Raw genomic sequence first — 17,287 nt, forward strand, 5'->3', positions numbered from 1 at the left:
CATAGGTCATAATTTCCCACTACCATAACTCGGTCAAAACTCAACCGATTTTCATAAGGTTTGGCTTTTTGTTCATGGTTTGACCTCTAGATCAATTTGGCATCTAAATCTGACAACACTATTTTTGGTCAAAGTTCATGTGAAAATGGTACCCTCAAATATCTTATATAGACATAGGTCGAAATTTCCCACCCCCATAACTTAGTCAAATCTCATACAATTTTCATAAGGTTTGGCCTCAAGATCAACTTGGCATCTAAATCTGGCCGATTTGCTTTAAACTTATATAAATAGCTCTACATAAGAACTTAATGATAAATATATTGATGTATAGGCAATAGGATATTTATAAAAGGAAAATTCGCAAGTCAAAGGAAATTCGTAACGGAAATACTTTCAAGGAAAATAAATATCTATAAGTATGGAAATAATCGATACAATTTTGGGGAACGTTGTCCGCAAAATAAAAGTGAAATATCAGCCAGTCTCTAAATCTTATGTCTGTCTCAAATCTTTTCATGTCAGCTATCTAGATCTAGACTTAGCACGCAATCAGTTAGCTTTTATTCATTGGCCAATATTAACGATAAATATCAGAAATAAATGCTTACATAAATGACTTTTAATGTTCATTTGATTTGTTTACAATTTTGTGTCTATTGCAATTGTTGTTGTTATTGAACATTAAACAAAATGTCATCGAACTTTTGGGCGATTGTTGTTTTTGTTGTTGCTCGGCTTGATTATGGATTGCGTGTCTGCCTTTTTTCATATTTTTCATATACCAACAAGCTATACTATATATACTTATAAATAAATACGTTTTAATTCAATTTTGTTTCTTTCGATTCATGTTGGGCTGTTTTGTATTCGAAAACGTTGATGACGTTGCCGTCAGACAAACCGAACGCGAACTGTTCAATTGTATGTGGCATGTTAACAACAGCTCAATAGAATACAAAAACAAGAAAACTGCAAACGATTGTTTAAATATTTTGACAGAAGATACGCGGGCAATGATCTACGAGGAGGTCAAAAATAATGTTGTATGCATAATATTTATAAATATTTCCACAAACTTCGCTCAGCAATTTAAATAATTCGCAATGCCAAACTTTTAATTGGGTTTTCACCGCATTTTGTGGAAATATGTCGCCAAATGAGATGTCGAAAGCGGAGCTAATTATAGATTATCTTAACGATTTTATGGGGTTCTAATGCATAAACTAACATTTTCGACTGACAGTCGCCAAATTAAATGCAATTGAGCTGTCTTAATTTGTCAAGAGTTTCGTATTACAGTTACGAATGCATTTTGTTAATCAATTTGGAGGCTTTGATTTTTTACTATTTTTGTTTGTGTCCAGAATTTGCATTCAGTTTTGGCATTTAATTCGCATTTTTATTGCTTTCCTGATGGCCTTTACACGCGTTCCGATAATTATGGCGGGCAATAGATTTGCGTTAACCAACTGTAGTTTTACGATCAATCTAGTTATAGCATATGCGTCATAAAACTACGTGTGCCTAGTAGCTAACGTTTTATACCCACTTTTTACTCTGTGTATTATAGGGAATACTAAGTTATTAAATGACTAATACGAAAAAACCGTAACCATCGATAGACACCTCTAAGAAAATCAGTAAGAAATTGGTCTAACTTGTGCGAACTAGTTCATTTTTTACATTTATCGAGATAGCTGGTAAACTATCGATACTATAGTTTCGATAGTCGATTGCAACCGCGATACTATCGTGTATTTCAAATATTTTACATGATATTAACACTTCTATAGCATGCAAAGTCAACGCTATAAAGTCAACAATCATTTGTGAACTAGTTCATGTTAACATTTATCGAGACAGCTAAAAAAGACAGCTTGCAGCCGCGATACTATCGATATTTTGAACATCTTAGCATAGCATCAACATTTACTCAGTTCGATACTATCGAAAGCTTTCCATATACAATCGATGCTTACAATCGGAGGGCCGATTATTTAATTGGTTTGTTATCGATTGTTGCGATTAAAGACAATCGAGTGTACTAAGAAAATAATACATATGTCAAAAGTCTTGTAGATAAAATAGCAATCGATTCATTATCGATTTTATATTCGATAGTTACCGATTAATTTAAATTTAAACGAATTTATTTATACTTTTAATTAAAAACCATTCTTACTCATAAGAACCTACATACATTTTGATCCTCTTAACTAATAATTCGTCTCTTTGTTTCGTTTCTAGGTAAGTAAAATGCATCTGGAGCACTTTTGACGACACGTATTTAATTGAACGGGTAAATACAGCCGCTGACTCATTTAATTTCCGATACATATGCATTTATCCTATATATAACTATATTTAATGATATCCATTTATTACGGTTGTCGCATGCACTTGCGGCCAGAACTTGTGTTATCATAAATTTTCGCCTGAAAACGTGTATCGATTAATATGCCTGAGAGGGCCTAAACACAATCATGCTTTTGTTTTTAGCATTCTTTAACAATTACGAGTTCAATAGCGTTCACAAGAACTCAACAGTTGGCATTTAAAGCGCATAATTTCAATTTCAGTGTTGCGTATTTTTGTATTTTTTTTTTTTAATATAAAAAAAAAAGAAAACAAATTGCGAGCTAGTTGACAAAATGTCAAACAACAATAAGCAGCAAGTTAATTATATTAAACTGATCTTTACAATCAACGCACTTTATGACTAATTATACAGGTAATTGTAAAATAAAGTAAACTCATTTATCTTGTCAGCACCTGTTAAGAGAGCCCCAAACTGGACAGCAAAATACAAAAAAAGAGACAGCTTAATCACAAGCTGCTGCTGTCTCTCTTCTGTATTAGAAGAGCACACAAATCGGATATCAGCTGTTGTTGTTGTTGTCTTAGAGAGTGCACTGAGATCTTACCATTGCGGGCAACTTCTTGTCAAAGCAGCGTATAAGAGACGCGACCAAAGAGCGCAAAACTCACGCATACAAAGCCAAAAGCTCGGCTCAAATTGTGCTCGAAGCGCGCATAGACACATACACACACGCATGCTGCTGCTGCTGCCGCTGCGTGTGTGAGTGTGTGAGTGTGTAAGACTTACCGCCGCAGCGTCGTTTCGTGCGCTTTAAAACCTTTCTATAAAAATTTCATAAACGTATCAGTTGTCTGCGAAGCGGTGCACAAAACGGACGTCACACGGAAGGTGGCAAAACGTAACAAACAAACAAAAAAAAAAATATTAATAAGAAATACAAAATCTCGTGTGTTTATATATAAAGCATAAAATTTATATATTTATATAGGAAATTAAATTTCAAACGCCAGCCTCAATTACTTATTGTGTATTTAACGTCGCGTTTTTTTGGTTTTCTGCAACATTTTGTAGTCACAATTTGGACATTTGAAATTCGTTGGCAACACAATTGATTATATATAAACTTGTTGCAAGCGCGCGCGCGCGGCATGTTGGCATACATTTAGCAGCGACTGTTTTTCTTTGTTCAACAGTGGCTCCAAACTACGTACGTACGTAGATTCGTGTCTCTTTCTCTCTCTGTGTGTGTGTGTGTGTGTGTTTATAACGCGTGTGTGTTAAAGTGCATTTACTCTGTGATATGGAGCAGCAGCGCTGGCGTCTTGGCAACATTTCATAGCTTAGCTACATGTTGCTGCAACAAACTACGAAAGGTAGAGATCGAGAATTGAAGCGCACAAAAAGTTAACAAAGTGGCAAAAGCAAAAGCAACAACAGCAACAAGCAACACACACTCGGCTCTATGTTTATTGTTGTTTGTTCGTTTGCTGTAATTGTTGTTGTTGTTATTGTTGTTGTTGTTGTTATCTGTTTTGCCGCTTTGTCAAGTTGCGCGCTGGCGCAGAACTTTCTATTTTCTTTGCTGTTTCGTGCTGTGCTTTTTTTTTTGTATAGCTGTATAATCCAAGCAACTGCTCAGATACAAATACACATACTTATACACATATATATCTTTTGTAGCCTTTAGAATTTCAATGAATGAATTTCATAAGAATTCGTACATGTCACACAACACACGCATTTACCGTTGAAATGCCTGTTGAGGTTTTTAATTTTTTCAGTCTTCTGTTCTTTTTTCTTTTACCTTTACGTAATGCTAGAATACTGTCAATAGGTCTATAGCACTATGTGCAAAAACATCCCTACTCCTCTTATCGGGGTCTATGTGCTTAAATGTGAATATTTTGGCGCCCGTTTTTGCAGCAGTTGGTTGCCTGCAAAAAATTGGTATATACAAAATATAAAACTCTTAACTGGCGATATAAATGAAACACTTAGTGAACGACACCTGGGCACAGGGGGAGGGAGGGTATGAGTGGGGGGGGGGATAGTTACCTCTTGTTGCATATGCTCGACTTTTCGAATTGGTATAGTTGTTTTTTATATATATATTTCTGCCGCTGCAACCTGCGCCATATCAATTTCTGAACTTACGTGACTTGAACAAATTGCACTATTTTGCAAATACACATATATATATATATATATATTCATAATGGCATGTTGGTATAGCTTGCAGCGGGCTCCGCAACTGTGTTTCCATGTCTTGTTGGTTTTTCTCTATATATATGTATATTTGTATATATAGTTGTCTTTTATAATTCTTGGACGTCATTTAAGCGCGTTTTCTCTTATCGCCATTCAAGCGACATGACGAACGCTTTATGGCAGTCAAATGTTTTGTTTTTATATAAAAAATAAAGTACACTTAATATTATAATAGATATGTGTACTCGGAAACTATGGTTTTGCGAGTCTAGGAACTGGAAGTCTATAGAGAATGGAAAGGTTTCTATGTCTTAAGAAACTTACGTGCATTTGTATACGATTTTTGAGTTAATCGGATAGTTAAGGGATATAGCTGCTCTTCGATTATACAGATCGTTGAATATATTAGCTTTACACACTCTCTCTGTTACTCCGTTCCCCTCCCCTTCTCTTTATCCTACTATATACTCTCTTTAGACTCTCTCTCTTTCTCTCTTTCGATCTCTCTTACTCTCGCAATCTCTTCTAACTTTGCCCTTGGTCCACGTACTAAGTTCATTCTTTTCTTTTCCCTTTTGTGCGGTATCCTTAATGGTTCTGCTACTCACTGTGCCTAGCTTGGAAGAAGACGAATAATAATTTATCTTTTAAATATATTTTTTAAAAGATCTGAAAAAGTTTAACTTTAGAAGTTTTTTCCTGAAACTTTCGTACATATTATTTATTAAATATAAATATATATAAATCAAGCTTAAATTCCGCCACTAAGTGTTTCATTTAGGGTATAGGCTAGTCGAGCTTCCTATCTGACGCCACAGACATTTGATTTGTTTGATTTTGTACAGTGTCTGCTGCATGTTCCCACACACTCCTTACACTATCTTTGGCTGTTTTCTCAGCCACTTTGCGTCACAGTTGGCGTGTGGCTGCTGTTGCTGCTGCTGCTGCTGTTGTTGTCTCTTCTCTTTGGGCCGTAAATTTCCTGTCCGTGACTCATGCGGTCGTCAGTCGGCCGACGGTCGTCAGCAGAAACCGATAAAGATACAGATACATACGTGTACATACATACTATATACTATATGTATGTGTTTTACTTGAAAATTGCTTACAAAAGGGCAGAAAGGGTACAGCAGAAAATACAAATAATAATAAAAAAAAAGAGTTTTACAGAACAACACAAGGCGAGTAAAAAAGCAGTTCAATTGTTTTGTTGTTGACATTTTGCAACAGTTTTTTTCATTCTGTTATATATATATAAGGTTTTCAGCTTGACGCATGACAAGCACAATAAATTCAACCAGAAGTTATTATTACAATGAGGTCGAGATAAGCAAAAAGAAGTATTTCAGTATTGGCAGAAAAACATTTTGTTTAAGATTGATTTTAAAGCGAACTAAGAGTTGACTGAATATATACTAAAAAGCTTAAAGTTGGGCGTCTTTTAACTATATTCATTTATGCATTCACTTGCAGATAATCAGCTTAAGAGGCGAACTAATTGCCTTCTTTTGAAAAATTTGCGCGAATTTTGAGCGCTGGAAATTTCCCACAATGACGTTTACTTCTTGGAATTCAACACCAATAAATATACACTTTTTTTTTTGCTTTTGTTTTTAGGGTATTTTATGCTTGAAAACAACTCAAACTCGAAACTGGTTGTCGAAGGAGCTTCACTTTTATTTAATACCAAGCCTGAACTTTGCTCAGCTTTCGATTTTTTTTTTCTTTCTGTTTTTTTAAGCAGTTGTTTTTTTCTTTTCCTTTTAGCTCTAGCTTAAACGGTTTCCAGGCCATTTACAGTAATTACATCCGAGGCTGCCCAAATTTTGTGGGTTTTTTTTTGTATCCTAAACCCATTGAAAAGGTTTATAAAGGGTATAAAGTGTGGAGTACATCCAGTCAAGGATCTGTTTGAGAGCTATCAGAGCCAGAGATTAGAAATATATATTCCTGTTAACCAGAATGAATTTATTATCTTCCCTCATTTTCAAAATATCGATAAATATCGATTGGGAGACATAGGAGACATTTTAAGGCATTGCTCGAAGATTATAAGAGCTAAATAATCCAAACTTGGTATTTGAATTCTCACATAGTAAGCACAGCCTAGGAATCATTCACCTTTTGGATATCTTACCCCTTGAAATGGCAGCTTGGGTTAGTTTCAGAGTATAATGGGGAGTATATATATAATGGAGAGCTCATCTAGATATGAGTGAGTCGCTTTTAGAATCCATTTAAGGCGAAGGTATTAAATATATAGTCTTAAACTGAGTTTACAGTCTTCCCTCATTTTCAAAATATCGATAATTATCGGTTAGCAGACTTAATTTCTTAAGCATAACTCGAGAATTATAAGAGCTAAATACAGCAAACTTTGTATAAAGGTTCTCGCATAGTATACACAGCTTAAGAACCTTTCACTTCTTGAATTTCTCTTCCCTTTCTAGCAGCAGCTCGGCTTGGGTTCAGGGCATCTGTTAGTCGGGCACGCCCAACCAAAGCGCTCACTTGTTTTTTTATCTACTCTATTTTTTGTGGGATGTGCTCTTTGGGGGCTGGTGAACTCGCTGCGCGTGGCCAAAGTTATTTGGCGCTACTAAATTTAGTCGACGCTCTCGTTACCATTGTGCAATGACCCAAATCAAAGCCAAACTCATTTGCTGCGTGTGTTTGTGTTTCTTTTTGCTTACGTTTTTTTTTTCCATTTTAAACTTAGTATTAATTTGCACATGAATTGGAAGCTGGGGGGATACTAAAAACAAATGTTTATATATTATTTTTTTTCGGCGGAGAAAGTACGGGTGCCCGTAAATTAAGGTTTTTCAGTTCGAATTGCCGGCTGTTTGGCTTGTGAGTTGAATTAGTTGATTAACAATAATTTGTCTGGGGCGTGTCCAGGTTGGGTTTCATAATTTGCTTGGCAACAAATGCTTGGCAACAAAGTTGCCAACAAACAGCAAACGCTTGGCTCACACACACACACACAGGCAGACAGACCAAAGACAATGAGCAGAAATGTTAAAAAACAAACCGGTTCAAATTGGGTCGTAGTACTTTTGAGTGCAATTGTTACCTTTGAGCAGCAGCTAAACAACAACAACAACAAACTCCACTCATTATGGCTGGCTATTATGTTGGTCTTGTTTCAGTTTTCTTGGCACGCGCTTTAAGGCACACAGTCCACAACCCGCCGCCTACACTTGGACATTTTGTAACATATTTCGCATTCGGTTAGCATAGGTCAGTCTCAAAGACTTGCAGACGGGATGGTTGGGGGGGGGGAGGGGCACCACCTCCCTTAAGGCCTTCGGCTGGCTAACCTTGCTGGTTCTAATGCCAATGCGATGGCATTCCATTGACAAATCGAAGCAAAAACCTAGAAACAAATCGCTTATTAAACATCTATTAACGGGCATTTTGCATACTCACAGCTCTCGCGACTAATGTTAGCCTTCCATTATACATATATTTGTTTCTTTTATACATACTGATATATTTTGCGCTAATTGAGCCCAAAGTGCATAACTGTGAGTTTGCTTTTTTAATAAAAAAACAAAGCTTGACTAGTTCTTGTGACAATATCCAGCTAATTAATACACACACACAATCGCACACACCTTGTCTTATCGTCACACACAGACTTTCGTCTGGGGGGTCTGGTTCGACAGGTTTCTGCGTGCTTTATTAATATTATATAGAATATTGTTATATCTTGTTGTTTTTCTTGTTGTTGTTGTTTTTAAGCACAGCTGTTTTATGGGAAACAGTACTCATGTGACCACAATATATATTTTTATAAATTTTTCGCTGGGCAGTCAGTTCTTTATTGCAATGTCAGCAGTAATCGATAACTTCTAAAAGTTTAAACATTCAAATGAAAGTAAAGTTACATATTATATTTATTTGCTAGACTTGACAGTTATATACGATTAACATTTAAAAAGCAACTTAACTTAATTTAAAAGTGGAATTTATGTTCTTCTATCGATAAGTTGACAAATCGATAAATCGATATATTTACATCGATAGATTTGTCAAGTTGTCGAACACTTAACTTGCGCTTAATATTAAAAGAAGCCTTAACTACTTTAAAATTTGAATTTATCTTCTTCTATCGATAAGTGAACAAATCGATAATCGATCAATTTAAATTGATAGAATTGTCAAGTTGTTGAACACTGAACATTAAATTTCTCAACTGGAAAATCAATACGAAAATATATTTCTTTATCAGAAAACAACCAAATCAGATTTTTTATCAACTTATAGAGAAACTGATCAGTAGATTTATCGACTAAAAAACCTTTTTTAAACCTTTGTGTAATTTGTTAAATGTCTCTAAAGTATTTCATAACTGTTTGTTGATTATGTTAGGCAAACATAAAGTTACAGCTTTTTAGAATGCTTACAAATTGTATAAGAAATTAGAGAGAGGATCAGTTCAATTAATCATTCGAATAATCACAATCAAGATGTGCCAGAAAAGTAACTAATGAAAAGTATAGAAAACTAATATCTAATTCGGTCATCTTTGCTGTAGAAATGTATGGAAATTCATTATAAAGTTAGCTAAGACATAATTGAATTGTTTTACAAAATGAATTAAGATTGATTAATTTAAATAGATAACTAAGTAGATAGACATACGTGGGCTAGTGTATTCAGCTCTTCGGCATTCTAAAATACAATTTGTCTTGTTTGACGCACATTTAGCTGGCTTTTGTTAAATGCAAATGGAATCAGAGCAAAACTCTCAGCTGTTAAGCGCCTATCAAATGCTGTTAATGGACTCGAAATGATTCTCAATTTATGGCTGAATGCAAATATTGAAAAAAAAAAAAACAAAAAGAATTGCGACGCCTTGATGCAGTTTTTTTTGCTTGTTTTATTTATTTTTTGTATTGTTTGCTGTTTTCGGTTTCTTTGTGGCCTGACATTGACATTTGCTGATGCTGTTGCCTCTGTTGCTGCTGTTGCTGCTGTTTTTTATGATCCGCAGTCGCTGTTGATTGTCTTTGGAGGGTTAGCGATATGTGTAACTAAAGCCATTTGTCTCCAGTCTGTCTCCCAGGATGTTCACTTCGATGCATATGCCTGGAGAGCTGCCCTCTAAATCGTTTTCGTCTCAAGTGCCCAAGTTGCCGCCCCATCTGGCCCTCCCCTGCGACCCCGTAGTTGGTAGTTTGTTTGCTTTGTCGGCAAGTTGTCAGTCAGTCAGTCAGTCAGTCAGTCAGTCACCGTAAACTTGAACTGCTCTGCGACTGCTGCCAAGTCGCAAGTTGTTTCCATTTCCATTTGCGGCACTACAGCCTTGAAGTCGCACTCATTTACATACACACTCGCATGTGCGTACTCTTATGCACTTACATGGCACGGCAGCATTTAAAAAGTTCATTGGTCAGCTAATGAAGCCCACCTTCAGATCTTTTGTTGTTGTTGCTGTTGTGGTTATTGGCTTGGGCTTAACTTGCGTCTCTGGCACAATTGTTACCAATTATTTCAAGCTGCGCCCACCCGTTGTGAAACTAGAAATTTTCCATTAATTTGTCACTTGACATCAATCATAAAACTTCAGACATAAATCAGGGTATTATATTTGCTTAGCGCTAAATATGGCCAGCTCTTAAGAACGCCAATAAACCAAAAATAAAACTTGTTTGCTCAGCTGCTTGCATATTTCGCGTTCTCGGAATCAAACACCAAGGAACGCAGTCTTTGCGACATCTTTCAACTGGCTATAATTCTATATATATTATTTTTCTTTAACTAATTGCCGTAACTAACATGTGCTAAAACTTATTTACAATAAATTTGCTGGAATTTGAAAATTTATATGTTTATAAATAGCATTTCGCTTGAAAACATATTTTTTTTGTCCTGCCAAGAATAATTCTTGTGCAAAACGAAGCTTATTTTACCTTTTGGCAAAAATCAGTTGGACCATATGAAATAAGCTGGAACTTAAGCTTTAAGAATACGTGGCGTTCTTTCTGTAACATATCTATGTTATGCTCAGCAAATGCAGCTGTTGCGAAGTTGGAGATATTCAAGTTTTCTGTTAACAGTGTATTTTATCTTTAAATATCTATTCTACTGTTAAAGGTGGCGTTGTGCCGTTTTTTCTGTAACATTTATGCTATCTTACATGCTATGTTATATTTAACATTTGTCTGCTTTTATATTTATTTTGTAGAAGAGAGTGTTCTGTTACACAACATTTTTATGATGCAGCTAAGGCGAAGTACCATGTTAATGTACAGTGTATGTTATCTTTGAGTATCTAATCCACTGTTAAAGGCTAAAATTGCTGATGCTCTCTTTCCATAATATTTCTATGTTATATAACATTCTATGTTATGTTTAGCATTTCTCTGCGGTTATATTCATTATGTAAATTATGAAGAAAAGACCAAGGGTAAAGCTTTACATTATTGTAATGTTCTTACAGTAACATTTTTATGTTTGTAACCATTTTATGTTATGTTCAAAATGAATTATCCATAACAGACAATATAAAATGTTTGCTCCACTCGATTTTGTTTAATATTTTTCTGTATTTTATTAAAAATTCTACTCGAAGAAAACTAAACTTTATAGTGAGAAAATAGTCTATTTTCGGGTCATTTTCGCTCGTTTCATAGCACACCCAATTCCATCGCATGCAAATCCCATAAAACAATCCAAAATTGACAGAGCGCCATCATTTTTGAATGGCATCCACACGACACAAACATTTGAATTTTGTTTTTAATTTATGCCAGGTCGAACAAAAACGAAAACCAAAATACAACAAAACAAACAAATAAAATACAAAATAGATACAAAACTTTTGTCATAAACTGTGAAATGTACTCGTTTATCTCTCGTGCATTCACTGCAATTGTTTTGTTATTGTTTTTGTTTTTGCTTTTCAAGGTTGTCTCTCGCTAGGAATTGAGTTGTATGCGCCACAAAACTTGGATATTGAAACGAAAATGTTTCAAAAAAAAAAAACTATCGAAAAGGCAATTTAAATCGGACCAAAAGCCAATCGATTTTGGCGCGTGTGTTCGACATTATTTTGTGGTTGATGTTATCAACAGTTTTTGTGAGCCACAAAATGTGCAATAAACGAGCAGATTAGCCAAGCCATTTGCATACCCTGTACTCAATGGGGTATACTGATTGTTGTATACATTTTGAAAGAGTTTCATTTGATTTGTTTGACTGTCAAATCAAATCTTTGCTAGATAAGCCTTTCGTGGCGATTTTATTGGCCTAGGAAGTTTGCAGGGAATTCTCCTCTTCGACTCTAGAGTTCTGTTACAAATCTTAAGGTGTTGTAATTAAGCTCCTACTCATGAATATGCATAATAACTTACCTTGTGTTGGATATTTGCATAGAAACTTCTTCTAGAAGAAACCGTAAAAAAAAAGCAGAAAAATGGAAAACTGAAAATTGAAAACCGAAAACAATGTGTAAACAAGTAAAAGCCCAAGCACAGTACGAAACAGTTGAAGGTAAAACAGCAAAGTTCAAGCGCAGCGAGAAAGTTGAACACGAAAAAAAAACAGTTTTTTTTATATTCAAGTGCTTTATTTTTTCTCTTTCTAACAGCGGAGATTGACAAAACACTTTTGTCCAGAGCGTACATTGAACTATTGTTGTTGTTGTCATTCTGATTGTTGTTAACGTGGTTAAAGATAAGTCTAGTTGTGCACATTCCCAATTCGCATCAAGGATGACCACCATGCCGGTGGTGTGGTGCACCGATCCGAATTCGGTTAACAACAAGCCGACTGCATTTGCCCTGCACGGCATACAGCTGCAGGGCAATGTCACCGAGAAGCAGGTGAATGCATTACGCGAACTGGTGAATGCGGCCGCCGAGGGACGTCTTATACTGCCCTCGGATGGCACATTTATGCTGCTCGACAGCGGCCTCAGCATCGAGAGCTCTATTTTGGCCGGCAAGCAGACGCCCGAGCAGACGCCCAGCAGCCACATGGAGACCACTAAGAACACGAAGAATACATATATACTGATGCCGGTTAGCAATAATAAGAGCACAAGCAATGCCACAACAACAACAACAACGGCAACAAATGCCGCAACAACAACAACGGGCAGTGGGCGTGGCCAGTGCACACCGGCGGCCATTGCTGCCGCCGCAGCACAATTGGAATTTCTGTTGGAGCCAAAATATTCAACATTAACGCCGCCCAATTCAACGCCCAGCTCGCTGGCGGACACCACCGGCTCGGAGCCGGGCAATGAGATACTGTACGAGTTTCTGTGCTGTGCCAAGTGCATGAACGAGCAGCGTGCGGGTCATAACGGCACTTGCGGCAGCCGGCGACTGCAGCGCTTCCTGCGGCACTGCAACAGTGGCAACAGTGCAAGTGGCAGCAACAGGGCAAGTGGCAGCAATATGGAGCCGCCGCAGTTCAATGAACCGGCGCTCGATCTGAATCTGAATTTGAATGTGAATCCTGTGTGCAGCATTGCCAGCAAATATGCGCGACGTCAGCAACAGCTGCGTCACAAACAGCTGGCGACCATCTCAATGGGCATTGCACGTAATCGGCCCAATGACCGTCGTCATCATGGCAAATTACCCATGCACAGTGTGAAAATCTTTCATAATCGCAGCAGTTACACTACCACGAGCGTGGGCGTGCCAACAACAACAACAACGACGACGACGACTCCCAGTGATAGTCGCCCAGCAACAACAATAACAGCGACGGCGACGTCGACGGCAGCAGCAGCAACTAGCGCGAGCGCCAGCTTTGCGGCGGGCAGTTTAACGGCGACAGCGGCGCTGTCAACAACACAACAGCTGCCCAGCGGAACGCCGCTCTACGCGATTGTGAGCAAAAAGCGTGACGCGACCATTGAAAACTATGAAAAGAACAGCAGCAGCAACAACAACAACAACTCAAACAACGTCATGTTAGCTGCTGTGCCTGAGGAGCCCAGCCCCTCGAGCACGACGGTTCAAGATCTAATCAGCTTTGACGATGATGAACCCATTGAACCACAAAATGCCAGCTTAGCCAATCCAGCAGCAGCAACAACAACAACTGCAACTACAACAACTGCAACTAGCAACAACTGTGATAGCCAACAAGTGGATCTGTTGTGCGCGCCCAACGATGTGGCCGGGCTGCTGTCCACGCTGCTGGTGACGCCGCCGCCAACGCCGCCGAAGCCCAATTCGCCGGGCTCGAATAGTTCCAGTCGCAAGACAAGCTTTGATTCCACCTGCACCGTCAGCTCGCTGGACTCGGGCTTTATGGAGATGCAGAACAAATTGGATGCCTTGGCTGCCGCGGCGGCTGTTGCTGCCGGCGGTGAGAAGATCGCGCGACGCAACTACAAGGAATGTCTGACGCAGTCGCGCAATCGCCGCAAATCCTATGAAGAGTTCAAAGCCATGTTTGCCGAGGTGACGCAGCCGGAAGCGCTGGCGCGGCTCACACGGCGACGCTGCGGTGCCATGCAGGAGCAACTGCAGCAGCAGCAGCAACAGCAGCAATTGCAGCAACTGCAGCAGCAGCAGCAGCAACAAGTGGGTGCAAGTGCTGAGCTGGCAGCAGCGGCGGCCATGCCCGTGGCGGCAGATGACGCAACGGCAGCAGCAACAACAACAGCAACAACAACAGCAACAACTACAAACGGCAATAACAGCGTGTTGACAACGCTCGCCTCAATATCAGAACAAGAAACCACAAACAACAACAACGACAAGAGCAACAACAACAAGAGCAAACCGGATTGCGCAAACGAGTTTGCGGATGAAATGGATACCGGCGACGATTTAACAACAACAACAGCAACAACAACAACAACGACGGCAACTGTTGCCACCGCCGCCGCCGCCACCACAGAAGCAATGCGCAAGAATTCAGATTTTCTATCGCAAATACTTGATCAACAGTTGGCGGCCAAGGAGCAGCGGGCCAAAGCGCACAAGCGACGCACATCGTACGAGGAGTTCAAGCGTCTTGTGCGCGAAATCGATGCCAGCGGCGACATGGAGCAGCCGACGCTGGAATGTCAGCTGGACACACCCACAGCAACAGCAACAACAATAACAGCAGCAGCAGCAGCAACATCGCCGCTTAAGCGTCAGAATTCGAGACAGCGCAAAAGTTTTGCCTCCTACTTTCTGCCGCGTCGCAACTCGGCAGCCAAAGAGCCAAAGACTGAGCAAATTGAGTTGGCAGCGCCAGAGCAACAACAACAGCAGCATCAGGAACAACAGCAGCAACAACAGCAACAGCAACAACAGTTGCAGTCGTATGCCAAAATGGCCAGCAGGAAAGACAGCTGCAGCTCCAGCGTGAGCTCCAGTGCCAGCTATAAGCGTAATTTTAAAATCTACGATAAGCTCATCTATGGCACCATCTATGACATAATACAGCGCAAGAACGATATCTATCAGTTGACCTATCAGAAGTACGACAAGTACATGACCTACGGCACCATCTATGAGATACTGCACCGCAAGGCGACGCCCATGCAGGGCAGCAACTCCCTGACCACAGGCAGCGCCGACAAATGGCAGCGCAAGAGCCTCAGCTCCATACTAGAACGCGACACGGCAGCAACATGCACAGCAGCAGCAGCAACAACAGCGCTGCAAATGCATAAATCAAATGATGTGATTTATGATATAATACAAAAGCAGCAGCAAAAGCGCGAACAAGAACGTCAAGAGCAAAAGCTGAAACAACAGCAGCAGCAGCAACAGCAGCAGCAACAGGATGCAACAACAGACGCTGCCACGAATTTGGGCACGCATGTCACGCACAAATATGGCACAATTTATGACATCCTACAAGGAGAGAAATTGGAAACCGGCGAGGAGGCAGCCAACACGAAACCAGTTGCTGCCACAACGCGTTTCGTGGTCAGCCATGTGGACGAACAGCAGCAACTGCAACAGCAGCAGCAGCAACATGCCGCCGACAGCAGCAATGTTGCTGCCGACACGAAATGCAGCAAAATGCGTCGCTTGTCCAATATTCTAAGCTACAACAAATCAGGCAGCAGCCATGCGCCGCAGGAAGCCGCCAGCAATGACAGCAGCGAGCAACAGCAGCAACAACAGCAGCAGCAACAACAACAGCAGCAACAGCTGCTGGCCAAACGCAGCCAGGCGAAGCGTCGCGTTGGCGTTAGCAATCTGCTGCTGCCGCTGGACTCCGAGGAGCTGTACACGCGCATTATAGCGCAGCAGCGACGCGCCGGCGGCAGCAACGGCAGCAGCAGCAACAGCTCGGGCAGCGATGCCGACTGTCATATGGCGCTGACGAAATCTAATTCACTGGATGCCATATCCATGTCCGTGGCCATTTCCCCGCCAGCCACGCCCTCGCCGCCACGACCACGTCGCAGTCTCAAGCAGCACAAATGCCTGCAGCAGCAACAGCAGAATCAACAGCAGCAGCAGCAACAGTTGCTGCCGCCGCTGATGAAGAAGCATTCGCTGGACAATTGCCTGGCGGCGCCCAAACAGCCGCAACGTCGCTGGTCGAATCAAACGCTGCTCAAATGCACCTGCCACACGCTCGAGGAGCTCAGCCATAGGCCCGGCCATAGCCATAGCCATAGCCATTGCACTTGCCCAACGCCTCCCACAACAGTCAGCCCGCATCCCCACCCGCCCCCACCGACGCCGTCGTCTCATGGATTGTCTGTCATTGAGAAGTGCCGCTCGCTGCCCGCCGCCTGCTCGCATACGTGCGTAAATTTAATCCCCGGCTGTGCCGATGCGGCGTCTGCCAAGTCTAACAGCAAATCCACAACAACAGCAGCAGCAGCAGCAACAAACACGAAAACTACAACAACGACAACAACAACAACAACAACGCAACAGCTAACAACGTTGACTGTCAAGAAAGGCAAATCGCGTCGACTTTCGGAATTTACGCGTGGTGAATTTTTAAATGAAAAATCGTAAGTTTCCAGACCCTTCCCGCTCTACCCCACCCCGCACACACACACACACACACACAGTTTATATTCATTAACTTATGATTAGACTATTGACAATAACATTTTATACTATACTATTTTTTTTTTGGCTTTATAGACTTTGCCTTGCCATTTTTCATTTCATTCAGCAGCTTTTTTTATGGCACTTGAAAAGTAAAAACGCTTTGCCAAAAAAAAAACAGGCAGGAAACCTAAAAAAAAGCTTTATTCAAATATTGAGTGATATATTTCAAGTATTTAGAGTATCGCCAGTTGCTGACAAAACAAAGCAAAACTCGAAATGAATCTAAGATTGAATTCTTCTACAAATTTACTCAGACAAAATTTACTCTACTTTTCTAAATAGCTCTAAATGAATCGTAGATTAGATTCTTCTACAATTTTCGTATACAAAATTTACTCTAATTTTCTAAAAAGCTCTGAGCTTTAATGAATTTCTTCCTCAAATTTACCCTCTGCAAGCGTATAAAACTTCCCAAATGACGTCACGCTCAGTGCATTTGCACTTGTGGGATTTATGGTGCCCCAATGGGCGTCACACCCATTCCGGGGCACCATACTAATTGTATTAGATCCAGACACAGCTGTCAGGTATTTTTTTTTTATTATTATTTTCTGTTTTCATTCCACAAATGTGTAGGCCAAAAACGTATGTAAAAATTTTGCAGTACATGACATGACTTTCATTCTGTAGAAAATCTTGAAAAAAAAAAATATAAAAAATAAACCAAAGAGTGACTAATCAGAATGCTATTAGCAATAACCAG

General features: G+C 39.8%; 2 protein-coding genes across 4 annotated transcripts in view; both read left to right on the top strand.

Annotated features, from left to right (window-relative positions):
- The window catches only part of Src42A (Tyrosine-protein kinase Src42A), a 51,365-nt gene that overhangs the window by 14,613 nt on the left and 19,465 nt on the right, over positions 1 to 17,287 (top strand). The window contains exon 1 of one of the 3 annotated variants that reach the window (XM_064691722.1): positions 14,305 to 16,481. The exons of the other annotated variants lie outside the window; for them this stretch is intronic. Coding sequence (XP_064547792.1) covers positions 14,320 to 16,481 — 2,162 coding nt within the window. The 5' untranslated portion in view covers positions 14,305 to 14,319. Of the gene's footprint in view, positions 1 to 14,304; positions 16,482 to 17,287 lie in introns of those variants that run through there. 3 annotated transcript variants of the gene reach the window in all.
- On the top strand, positions 2,954 to 14,295 carry LOC135434925 (AF4/FMR2 family member lilli-like; the record flags this gene model as incomplete). Its single annotated transcript, XM_064691738.1, has 2 exons — positions 2,954 to 3,696; positions 12,132 to 14,295. A coding segment is annotated over exon 2 (2,040 nt), but the record flags the coding sequence as incomplete, so codon positions are not given.

The sequence above is a fragment of the Drosophila montana genome, unplaced genomic scaffold (assembly GCF_035044405.1).
Source record: "Drosophila montana isolate Dmon_TW-CO22-7 unplaced genomic scaffold, ASM3504440v1 contig_3468_1, whole genome shotgun sequence".
Classification (NCBI taxonomy): Eukaryota; Metazoa; Arthropoda; class Insecta; order Diptera; family Drosophilidae; genus Drosophila; species Drosophila montana.